General features: G+C 39.7%; 1 protein-coding gene across 7 annotated transcripts in view; it reads left to right on the top strand.

Annotated features, from left to right (window-relative positions):
* Positions 1–12286, top strand: part of EML1 (EMAP like 1) — a 215518-nt gene that overhangs the window by 161756 nt on the left and 41476 nt on the right. For all 7 annotated transcript variants that reach the window (XM_030558764.1, XM_030558768.1, XM_030558767.1 and 4 more), the window contains 5 exons: positions 6726–6875; positions 8395–8464; positions 9803–9913; positions 10199–10294; positions 10912–11046. In XM_030558764.1, coding sequence (XP_030414624.1) covers positions 6726–6875; positions 8395–8464; positions 9803–9913; positions 10199–10294; positions 10912–11046 — 562 coding nt within the window. The remainder of the gene's footprint in view (positions 1–6725; positions 6876–8394; positions 8465–9802; positions 9914–10198; positions 10295–10911; positions 11047–12286) is intronic.

The raw sequence follows: 12286 nt of genomic DNA, 5'->3' as shown, positions 1-12286 counted from the left end.
CAGCATACTCTCTAGGTAGCAAAACTTCTCTACTGTATTGAGAGGAGTGTTGTTGATCTTAATAAGTGGTAGACATATGCATCCTTGGGTACAGGTTGGTACTGTACTTCAATTTTCTTTCAGCTGATTTTAAAACCAAAGTGATTGACTGCCCTAGCAAAGTGATCTTGTATAAATTGAATGTCATCAATAGAGTGAGCAACCAGTGCAGTCATCAGCAAATGAAATCTCCTTAATGAGTAAACCTGCCGCTTTTGTGTGAGCAGAGAAGCATTTCAGATTGCACAACTTCCCATCAGTGCAGAACTGGATAAATACTCTTCTGTCAATGTCAGAAAATGCATCCATAAGCATATCCAAAAAAGGATGGAAAAGAGTTAGAGACCCAGCAGGCAACATTGTTTGGTGCCATTGATGACTGGAAAGAGGTCCAGCATCTCACCATTTTCCACCACTCTGGCCATCATCCCATCATGGAAGGACCAAATGACAAATTTTGGAGGGCATCCAGAGATAAACAAAAATTTCCAGAGTCCCTCATGATTTTAGAGTCCAGAGTTTTAACTAATTTGGTAAACAACATATAAAGACCACAGTTTTGCTCCCAGCACTCTTCCTGAAGCTGATGAGCTGTGAAGATCATGTCTGTAGAGCTCCATTCAGACCAGAATCCACATTGGGACTCAGAAAAGTTGATTTCCACAAGATAGGTGTTAAGTCTTCAGTATAACCCATGCAAGATTTTTCCTAGCAACAGAGAGTAGGGAAATGCCACAATGATTATCAGTTTGCCATATCACCCTAATGTTTATAGAGGTGGACAATGCTGGCATCCTTAAAATCCTGTGACACCTACTCCTGCTCCCAAATAATGTGGAAGAGTCATATGAGATGCCTTCCAGTGTGGTAGCCACCCTGCTTATAGATATCTGCTAGCATGCCATCAAGTCTGAGTGCTTTGCTTTGTGACATCTGCTTGATTGCTGTTGTATTCTCATAAGGTGGGGGCTAGTACGAGTTCTCCTTTTAATGGATGTTGTAGAAGAGCATTAATTGTGTCCTTGGAAATTTTGGAAGGGTGATTAAGAAGTGAGCTGAAATGTTCTGTCCATTAAGCATGTATTTCTTTTTTCTCAGTTGAGTCAATTGCTGTCCAGTGTGCATACAGGGGTTATCTTGTTGCACTATGGGTCACCACACCACATGCAGACAAAAAACAACAGATGGATACAGACAGGGAGAGCAAGGATACAGTATGACAGTATTGGTCACCATGATGGGCAGTGGTCTCAGCACAGCAAAGGCCTAACCATTGTCAAGATTTTGGATTGCACTCTGGCCTGTCTTGGACTCTGGCCTTCTGGTACTCGACCCAGCCTGACTCCTGCTCTGACCACTAGGTCTGACCACCCATGTCCCTGTCATGACAGGCATTCTCTGATTGGAGGTGGAAATCAACATCTCAATAGGTAGGTGGGGATAGGCCTTCAATGTAAAATGAAGACAACTAGCATATGTGAAATGCTTCTGCCAGGTGGTGTAGGCAGCAACAAGGGCTGGGTTCAATACCTTGGGGCTCCTCTGAACAATACAAAACAGAAATCACTTGACTACCACTGACTAATCTTGAAAAAATAAATACCATTTCTGGGTGTCTTCAGAGGCAGCATTTCCCCTGTCGCAAGCACTGAATCTATGTATAATAAAATAAAACTTTTATTAAGAGATGAAAACACAGCATTAATTTGGGAAAACGCTAGAACAGTTACTTGAATGTACACAACTGATGAGTAAAACACCTGCCCCACAGTATCTTGGGCAGTGTCCTTTTACTCAGTTTCCCACCTTGCAGTATGAAAGTCCAAGGGATGAATGTCTTTTTAACATTTTTCCTCTGCTGCACTCCACTCAGTTTGTTGTCCAAGGTCAGCAATGTCCCCAGAGCCCAGGGATGTGTTTGGGTGAGTTTACCTCCCGCCCTGAGGGGAGAGGATGGTTGAGTGATGCCTTCACCTCTGCCCATCTGTGTGTCTGCAGTCTCTGCTGCTGTTTGTCTCTGTCAATGTCTCTGCATGTAACTGCTGCTGCTGACAGCTGCCATCATCACTGCTTTCTGTACCTGCAGTGCTGTGTTCTGAGATTCCACCACTTAGTCCCTTTCTCAGTGATTTCAGCCCTGTAGTGAATTCACTGGCTAGTGGGGAACCTCTCTGCTGCTACCCTTCTGCATTGTCACCTCACCACTCTCTCTATACCAGGTCTTCCTTAGATCAGCTTGTCAGTGAGCTTAGTTCCAGTTCAAATCAGTCTAGTCAGCTCTGTCTTTTCAAACACTTGTGGAGGGAGGGTCAAATGGCTTCTGGGACGCTTTAAACAGGTCCACACTACCAGGTAGGAACATCTGTCCCTACCGTCTCTGACCCTTACTTGGATATGGCATCACAACCGTACACTTAGTGAGTGAGGTTAACTTTAGGATGATCCCCTTAAATTAGGGTGAGTTAATTACAGTCCTTCTGCCCTTTACTCATACAATGAGGAGAACAACATTTCATTTCCCCTGCATTCAGTACTAAAGTGAATTTTAACCCCAAATAGCCAAAACTGATCACTTTGTCAGCGAAGGTCTGACTGCTGATACCCTAGGCAGAAAACATATATCTATGCAAACAGTCTGCTCCTGAGCTCTTTCCCCCCAGTTTATCACTAGATATCAGGGGAGAGCTCATTCTGACCCTTCTTACATATGTTCGATGCAGTAAAGAAGCAGGAGCCAGTGGAGAGATGTGAAGAGAGGGGTGATATGGTCAAGCAATGGGCTAGGAGATCTTTGCATCAGCATCATGACTGGATATGATCAGGGCAAAATTGCATTTGTCAAGGCCAGAGAGAAGGGTGTTGCAGTAATCTAGATACAAGATTATGAGAACCTGGATGAGAATAATTTCCTTGTGGGTAGTTAGGAAAAGCTGTATCTTAGAGATATTATGCAGAAAGCATTGACAAGCTTTAGACATAGACTGGATGCAAGGATCTAGAGACAGATCTGAGTCAAAGATGACACTCAGATTATGAGCCTGAATGACAGGCAGAATGGTGATGGAGATAGGAGGGTTTGACTAAGAGCACTGTTTTAGCCTGGTTGAACTTGAGCTGACAGCTAGACTTCCGTAAGGAGATATCAGAGAGACAGAAGGAAACAGGTCTGGAGTAAAGAGGTAGATCTGTGAGCTGTCATCATAGAGATGGGAGTTGAATTTGTGTTTGCAGATTGTAGGTGAGATATCCAGAGAGGGAGAACAGAAGCGAACCAAAGATATAGTCCTATGGAGCCCTACACAAAACTGGAGGGAGAATAAGGTGGATCCTCTGGAGGACATGCTGAAGGAGGGATTAAAGAGGAGGAGGAAAATCAGGAAAGGATATAGTTACAGAAGCCAAGGAGAGGGCAAGATTTCACAAAGAAGAAGATGGTTGACTGTGTCAAAGGCAACTGACAGGTCAAACCGGATGAAGATGGGGTACTAGTTCTGACCTTAGGCTAGGAAAAGGTCGTGAGAGACTTTGACAAGAGCTGATTCAGTGGAATGCAAAGGGCGGAAGCCAGACAGGAGAGTGTTTAGGATGGAACTGGAGGAGAGGACCCCCAGACAATGACTGAGAACAGCTCATTCTTATCTTAGAGATAACTGGGAGGAGTGGCAGTAGTAGAAGAAGCAGGAGTGTTGTTTTTTTTAAGATTGGAGAGACTAAAGCATGTGTTTATTGTGAACCAGAGGAGGGTGGGAGGTTAAGGAGAAGAGATGGGGAGAGATGAGAATGGGCATAAGGGAGCTCAGTTGATAGGATGATTTCACTGAGGCAAGTAGCTGGGTTAGAGGAGGAGAGCAGATGAGTAAGCACCTGCAATTGTGATGGCAGAGAGTTGTAGGAGGGGAGGGGAGAAGGTCACTTTGTATTTTGTTCAGTTTTCTCTTGGAAGAAATCAGTGAGCAGTGTGGAGAGAGAAATAGAGGTGGGAGGAGGGTTTGAGGAGTGACTCAAAGGTGTCAAAAAGGCAGCTGGGATTGAGGACCTGAGGCTCAGTTAAGCTAGCCAAGAGTTGTTTAACTAGGTAGATGGCAGAACTGAAAGAAGAGAAAACAAATTTGTAGGGGAAGAAGTCAGCTTGTTCCTGAGATTTCTGCAGCGTGAGAACAGGAGCAGAGGAAGCAGGTGTTGGGGGTGAGGCAGGACTAGGGGTTGGCAGGATGGACCTTGTGATCAAAGAGGGGGGCAAGAGAGTCAACCATGGAGGAGAGTGAAACATGGAGAGAATTAACAACCATATAAATGAAAAAGTGAAGAGAGCAAATGAGAAGTCACTCATGCTGATGGATTGGAAGTTATGTAAATGCCAAGTGACAGGGCATGAGGGAGGGGGCTAATGGGTGATGCTAAAAAGGACCAGGTAATGGTCAGAGAGGGGGAATTCAGCAACAGAGACAGAGAGAGAGCAGTGCTCCTTTTTAATGAGATTTGAGCCATGGTGCAGATCAAATGAAAGGGGATGGGTGAGGTAACACACAACTAAGGGATTGGATGAGTCGTCAACATAGAAGTTGAAGTCACAGAGGAGGGGGGTCGGAGATTGTAAGGAGAAGAAAAGAGAAAGCCAGGAGTTCGAATCAGAGAAGAAGGCTGATGGGGAGGAGTTGGGAAGATGGTAAATGACAACGTGGAGGGGTATGGAAAATTGGCTGCAATGCTGTTCAAAAGAGAAGAGAGTGGGAAGTGGGAGGAAAAAAGGTATTTTTCCCAACTAGATAAATATTTTATATGTAATAGTTATTTACTTAAGGTTTTCCTCCATATAAATAAGGTTATATGCCATAATATTACTTAACTTCTTGACTTTCATTCACTCCGGCTTCTAACCTCTATGGGCTTGATTCTGCAATGTGCTGAAGCAGAGCATAACAAGGAATTTTTGCGCCCGAGGCAAGGGCCAGCTCCAGGCTCTTCGGCAGCAATTCGGCAGTGGGTCCCTGAATCTCTATCGGAGGGAAGGACCTGCTACCGAATTGCCACCACCACTCCTTTCATTCTTTGGCAGCAATTTGGCGCAGGTCCCTGAGTCCCTCTCGAACAGAGTTACCCACCGCCGAACTGCCACCAAAGAATGAATGAAACTACCAGACAGACTCCCTCTGAGACGGACTCAGGGACCCGCTGCCAAATTGCCATCGAAAAAGCGGTGGCGGTAGAGCTGCTGCCGAAGTGCCACCGATCGCAGTAGAGCTGGACCTCTCCATTTTGCGTGCTCGAGGCAAGTGCCTCACTCGCCTCGCCTTTGTTACAGCACTGTGTTGAAGTCTAAGGAAGTTTTGTTATTGACTTCAATGGGAACAGGATCAGACTTTATACAGACAAATAGGAAGATTAAGCCAATAAAGTGGTGTCCTGTAATCCAATGATAATGTTTTCTTAAAAATAGGAAGCTTTTAGTTTTCCTCTTCATTACCAATAAGTCACCTGTAAGAGAGACACTTGCTGTTTTCATTCACGCACGCTTCTTTGTTACTTTACAGTTAGGGTATCTCAAAAAACATAACGGAGTGTTGTTTGAAACTTTCAAATCTGGTAGCCTAAAATTGGGTTCCTAAATACATATTTAGGTGCCCAAATACAAGTGGCTGTATTTTCAGAAATGCTGACTCACTAGTTCTGTTGAAGTCAGTGGGAGGTGCAAGAGTTCAGCACATTTGAAAAGTCAGGAATCCTTTATTTAATTGCCTAATTTTAGGCACCCAAGTTTGAAAATTTTGACTTTACTTCCTGCATCATATCAATGCATGGTTGAACAGCAGAGTCAAACCATCCTTGCCTATAATGAATAGAGGACAAAATATGTATTCATTTCTATATTATTTTTATTATTAAAAATCACTTCTAAACCACAGTAGATTTATACTGTACTTTATAAACATTATCTCTGCCTCAAAAAGCTTACAATCTAATTGTATATACTAAAAGGCCTGGGGAAAAATAAAGCATTGTGTTTTATTAATGTTGTTTGTCAGTGGTTATCAACCTTTTCCATAACACAACCCCTTTCTTCCATACCGGACCAACTGGAAATATCCTCCCATTTAGCCCCTGATGCCTGTTTATTACATACTTGAGTAAGACAACTTAATTTGGCCAAATTGTGATCTCATTTACACAGGTTTATACCTGTCTTAACTCCTGTTATTTCACTGGACTTAATTTGGTATATCACTGATGTGACTGGCATCAAGATCTGTCCCCACTGCCTTTTCAATACTGTACCAGTTAATTGAAATGTATGATGCAGCCCTTTTCCATCCAGATGGATATGAAACTGTAAATGAGGAGGATAATGAATCAATCACCCTGAACAAAGAATAAGGCAATCAATCCTGATAATGATGCAGAGAGTGGTACAGGATGACCTACTAGAGTTCTCTTCCAGCACAAATGATTCTTTCATATAACCAATCAATTTAAATAATAAGTGCACTTGAAACAAAGCTGGTAGTTTGCACAAATGTCAAAGGCTAGTAAAGACACCAGGAATTGCCATGAAAGTATATTGCCCGCACTGCAAGTTTTCAGGGATCTGGTATATTTTCACTGTACAGAAGGGGCTACAATATGTTATTTTCCATGTGTCAGTCTCTTAATTCATAAGAAGTAGTGTTATTTCTTAACAAGCCTGCTAGCTATGGATATAGGGGTCGGGACTGTCGCAGTAACCTATACCTACTTCCAACGGGCGAAACTGTGTATTTCATTGCATCAGTAGTTGTGTTATACAATGTTGAAGAACAACTTCAGAGACATTACACTGGTCACAATGACGATGTGAAGTGGTAAGTCTCCAAACATTCTTATTTCTTATAGAAATGGGGTTCTAGGAAATGCTAATGTTGCCTTTTAAAAAAAATTAATTAATGGTTCTTTCCTCTCTGAAAAGAGAATTCTAGTAATTTAACCTCTAAATCTTCATGTATTAGATGTTTATTACTTAAGAGACTGCCTGTAGTCTTGGCTTATCTGATAACTTTGCATTTCCTTCCGGAAGATCTACTTCTAGTCCGTCTATCACCATGGTATTTATGTGCTTTTTATTCTAGGTCTGAAAAAAGTGCTGGCACAGAGTGGTTATAAAGTGCAGTTTCAGTTCCCTATGTTTGGTTCCCATAACAGGTCTCTCTTTACATACTTAGAGAAGGCAGAAAATCTGGATGTTTGACTTTGTTGTTAGACTTGCTTACCTTCAGGTTCTATGGTCTGTTTGTCTATATTCCCCTCCCTTATGTCTTTGTTGTTAAGATACTTTGGTCATGACCTTTGTTAATTCTTAAGGCTCCTCTTAGCATTTATACAGTCATGCTGAAAAGTATTTCTAGCTTCCTTTATCTACATTTCTCTAGATTCAGCATTATGAAACACCTGTTTGCCTCTATAAGAGGTTAAAAATAGTACTGATAAGTGATAATGGAATCTAGTTGCAACCTTAACTATATAGGGACATGAACATGCTCCATGAAATGAATTAATCGCATAGCTTAGTGGTTTTACAGTGAGATTTTAACTTGGATTTTGATTAACTGTTCCATCTCATCTGTCTTTTTCAAACTCTCCTTCTCCTTTGAATTTTTCAAAGCATTCAGGTTTTAGAGAGTGGATAATGGTCTGTATTGAAAATAGAGTGAATTCCTTATCCTCTAGCTGTCAAAGTTCATTTTGCTTGGCAATTTGCGTCCAGGACTAAGTGAGAAGCAGCTGCAGTGAAAGAAGAATTAATGTATTTGCAGTATTGCTTGCTCTTGTCTTAAACAATACATTGATGATTTCTCTTCTCTTGGGTACGGTGGTAATTGCTGAGTACATTTTGTTTATCTGAACAGCTAATTCTAGGGGTCAAATGGTTTAATTTCTTGGTTCTGGAATTCTGTTTCTGAGACTTAGATTCACTGACCTAACATTTGAACCCTTGTAGAATTTTGAAGTGGATAACAATTGTATTTTTCCAGAGCAAGGTGAAGGCTAATCAAAGCCTAAAGTTGATAAAAAGAACCAAGTAGTACTGTACTACTGTACTGTATGTTAAGATACTGGAAGGGCACAAACGAATCACTAACTGATTCTAGAGTCTGAGTTGTAGTGATGGAAGAGTTTAGGAATAAAAGGTCATGAAAGTAGTTTTGTCTCTATTTTGGGGATACATTTTTTAGATGTTATATTCCTATTATGCATTTATGTAACTGAAGTAATAAGACTAACTCTGTAGACTCTTGTTTTAGTCTGCATGGAATTTGGCATTTGGATGTTACAATATATCCTCAATGCTTTAAATATGAAGGTTGACAACTTTTTCTTTTCCAGCCTAGCTGTCCATCCTGACCGGATCACCATAGCAACGGGTCAGGTTGCAGGTACCTCTAAGGATGGAAAAGTGAGCAAACCTTTGTTTACAGTAAAACGCTCATATTTCACAAGACATATTATTGTATTGTAGTTAGTGGTACATTACCTCTGTGCAGTAGTTAAATCACCCTTGAATTTTAAAAATTAAAAATGCAAAGCATTATACTCTTAATTTGACAGATGCTAATTGAATGGTGCCAAGGTAGCCAATGGAATTGTCAAGTTCCATCAGCTAGTTCCATTTTCTGATGCCGTCTGTCTGTCTCTGACTCTCCATCTCCATTCCTTACAGAGATCACGAGGAGATTTGGAGGTGGGCTCCAGAGGAAATATGTGACCATGAGATCCAAAGTTTTGATAGCTGTGTTTGTCTTGTTTTTAAAAATAATCCACACTGTTATTTGAAAGAAGCTGAGTTTTCTTTAAGGAGTAGTTTTATTAATTAATGCTCAATAAGAGATCAAGAGTAATAATTGGGCCTGATACAGCATTAAAATGTCAGTTAACTTAAAAGATTTACACACACACACGCACACACACTCTCTCTTTCTTTCTCTCTCTCTCTCTCTCTCTCTCTTTAGAGTTTGGCCTTCATTTATTAGTCTATTGTATACATAGAATAAATTCTGTGCAATTCTTTCTAGTTGCTTTGAGGTAATATTTTTAATCAACACATATTTACAAGGACTGCCCTCTAGTGGATTTAAGGAGCATTTAAGTCTCCGTCATATTGATAAATATGGTCTATTATCTTTGTATTACTGTAAGTGATTGTTAGGAGAGAACTTTAAATGTGTACTTTGACATGCAAATAATTTTAATTATTCATATATTGAATTGATTTTAGGCTAAACAAAGATGGTTCTGACCAATGTTTTATAAAGGGAGACTAATAATAAAGTCCTTTTCTATGGCCAACTTTCCACTGTTGTTGAAAGTAATCAGCCAGTAACTGATTTTCTTGTTTTTGTTTATTGTGCATTAGTCATTTGATACCAGCTAGAAACAGTATATTGTTTGCTGCAGTTAAGACTCTGTGACCTTGGAGCAGGACATGAAATGAGCTAATTGTAGATCTGATCTTGCAAGGTGCTTAGCACCTCCAACTTAGTACTGGGCACCTGGGATTGGAGGATGCTCTTTGTGCTGCCGAATTAATCGCAATGACTAGGCATATGTGTGGATATTACTGGGTCATTTTCTAGGCCATCTGTCATTATACAGCAGGAGAACTATATTGGTGTTACCAATAATAATGATATTAAATGTTACTAACATGGGTTTTCACGTATTTTCAAATTTTAAAAAATGCTGATACTCTTTCCCAACATTTTTTTTCAGTTGCTTCTGCTCTAATTTTTTACAGCAATTACCACCCCATGTACGTGTTTGGGATTCTGTTACTTTGAATACACTGCATATCATTGGGATGGGCTTTTTTGACCGTGCTGTCACCTGCATTGCTTTTTCTAAGTCTGTAAGTAAATGCATGCATAAAGTGTTTGTGTGCTGACAGTATAGTTACATTATTTAAAGTTTCATATACACAGCATTCTGAAAAAATTTAAGAGCTAAATCTTGTATACTCAAGCAAAACTCCACAGTTTACTTCAGTCTGTAGGATTTGGATCTAAAGATTTTAATGGAAAGTAGAATAAAATTTTTCACTTTCAGTTAGGCAGTAGTGTTTAATAACTTTTAGATTTGTACCTACGCATTTCTGAATTATTTTATAAATGACTTTTAAAATGTTTTGCTTCAGAATGGAGGAAGTAACCTTTGTTCGGTGGATGATTCAAATGACCATGTGCTTTCTGTATGGGACTGGCAGAAGGAAGAGAGGCTGGCAGATGTCAAGGTGTTGCAATAAGATATTTTATGCAATAAAATGCTTGCTTGTATGTAGATCTGAACTTTTATCATCAAATTTCTTTCTGTACCTTTTAATTCTTATTAGTGCTTTCATTTATAAAGGACAAAGAATATAAAGTACAGATATCTGAAATATTTCTTCTTATGGTTGAAAATAATGTGGGGGGCTTTTGGGAGGGAGAGAAGGAAAAGGGTCTTGTTTTTTGCTTTGCTGTCACAATTTAGAGTTTATTAAGAAATTTTAAAAAGCAACTGTAGGGATGTATAAGAGGACATCCAGAAAAATGCTGTAAACAAATTTTAATTTGAGAGCTTCCTCTTAAGAATATCGGACACAGTTTTGAAGACATGCTTCAAATGTTTAGACATTAGAAAATGTTTTCACTTCAGTTCTTTCCTTCAAGACATTTTATCCAAATGCCTGTTATATCAGTCTGTTGTCACAAAGTAAAAAATCAGCAAAAAAATTTCAATCCAAATATGGAACATAATTATGTATCATAAGTTGACTAATTTGTTTAACAAGAAAACACTTTTAAATTAATCATTTTGTTTTATCTGTATTTTAAATTTTCATACATTGTTTCTTTCTTTCTTTCCAAGTGTTCTAATGAGGCGGTATTTGCAACAGATTTTCATCCTACAGACACAAATATAATAGTTACCTGTGGAAAATCACACCTTTACTTTTGGACGTTAGAAGGGAACTCCCTTATTAAAAAGCAAGGATTATTTGAGGTAAAGTAGTATATGCTCCTAACTTTTCTTTTATAGCAATGATGTATGCACACAGCAATAGAGTTTATTTAAGGCTGGAATGAATTAAAACAACACAGTAATTAAACCTGCTATTTTATAATATTGTATTTTGTACAGCATTTGTAATATTTTATTACAGTACCTTAGCATAGCATGCAGCAATCCTAGGTAGTTATCACTACAGTGAAGGTCAAAATCTGCTTTCCATTCTAGCCTCTAAATTCTTGTTTTCACTTATTCTTAATTTTCTCAAATTCCTTTTGGGTTGAAAGTTTCCATGTTTGGCCAGAGCCCAAAGGTGGTAGGGTTTTTTTTTCCCAAGGGTAATTTGAGAAATACAACTTGATTGAGTTGCAAATTTACGTGAACATGAATTTTCTTTCCTATATGTTCTTTTCAGATCTAAAGTGCTACACGTACATATTTCAAAACGAGACAAAGCTAGACATTCCACTCTTAGTCTATTTTGTAAATATCATTTTTACTTAACGGTCTTGCTTTTTAAGAAGTAGGTCTGAACTCCACTTTTGTTTTTGCATTTCCATTTGCATGCATAGTTAGTACAGTTGCAAGCACAAATAAAATGTTTCTGCAGTGTGTACAGATGGCTACTATGGTGTCTAGTTAACCATTGCTTGTTTAAATTATCTGACTTGAATGTGCAAACAAAGTAACTGCATAAAGAAATGTCAGCATGCATAGTGTGTGTGTAACGGCGATGGATTACTAAAATTCTGTTATGTTTGACTATATTACATTCCCCTTTTTTCTGCACCTCAGTTTAACTCCTTGCTGAAGCACAGGCCAGATTTCTGTCTTTTCAGGACTTTTAAGAAAGCATTACACAGAGTTAAATCTCAGGGCTGAGCATAAAGGAGCATAAGAATGTTTAGCATATCTGGCATATAAATACTGTGACAAAGTTCCTTCTCTACCTTGGTGGGTCCTGTGCTTACTGACAGATTTGCTCACCTCAGTGATCTTCTCCACAGTCTGGATCAACTCCTCCTGTGTCTGATCAGGAGTTGGGAGGTTTGGGGGGAACACGGGCCCACCCTCTACTCCCGGTTCCAGCCCAGGGCCCTGTGGATTGCAGCTGTCTATAGTGCCTCTTGTAACAGCTGCATGACAGCTATAATTCCCTGGGCTACTTCCCCATGGCCTCCTCCCAACACCTTCTTTATCCTCACCACAGGACCTTCTTCCTGTGTCTGATAAC

The sequence above is a fragment of the Gopherus evgoodei genome, chromosome 4 (assembly GCF_007399415.2).
Source record: "Gopherus evgoodei ecotype Sinaloan lineage chromosome 4, rGopEvg1_v1.p, whole genome shotgun sequence".
Classification (NCBI taxonomy): Eukaryota; Metazoa; Chordata; order Testudines; family Testudinidae; genus Gopherus; species Gopherus evgoodei.
The sequence above is the reverse complement of the archived record's forward strand: the minus strand, read 5'-3'. Positions and strand labels throughout refer to the sequence as shown.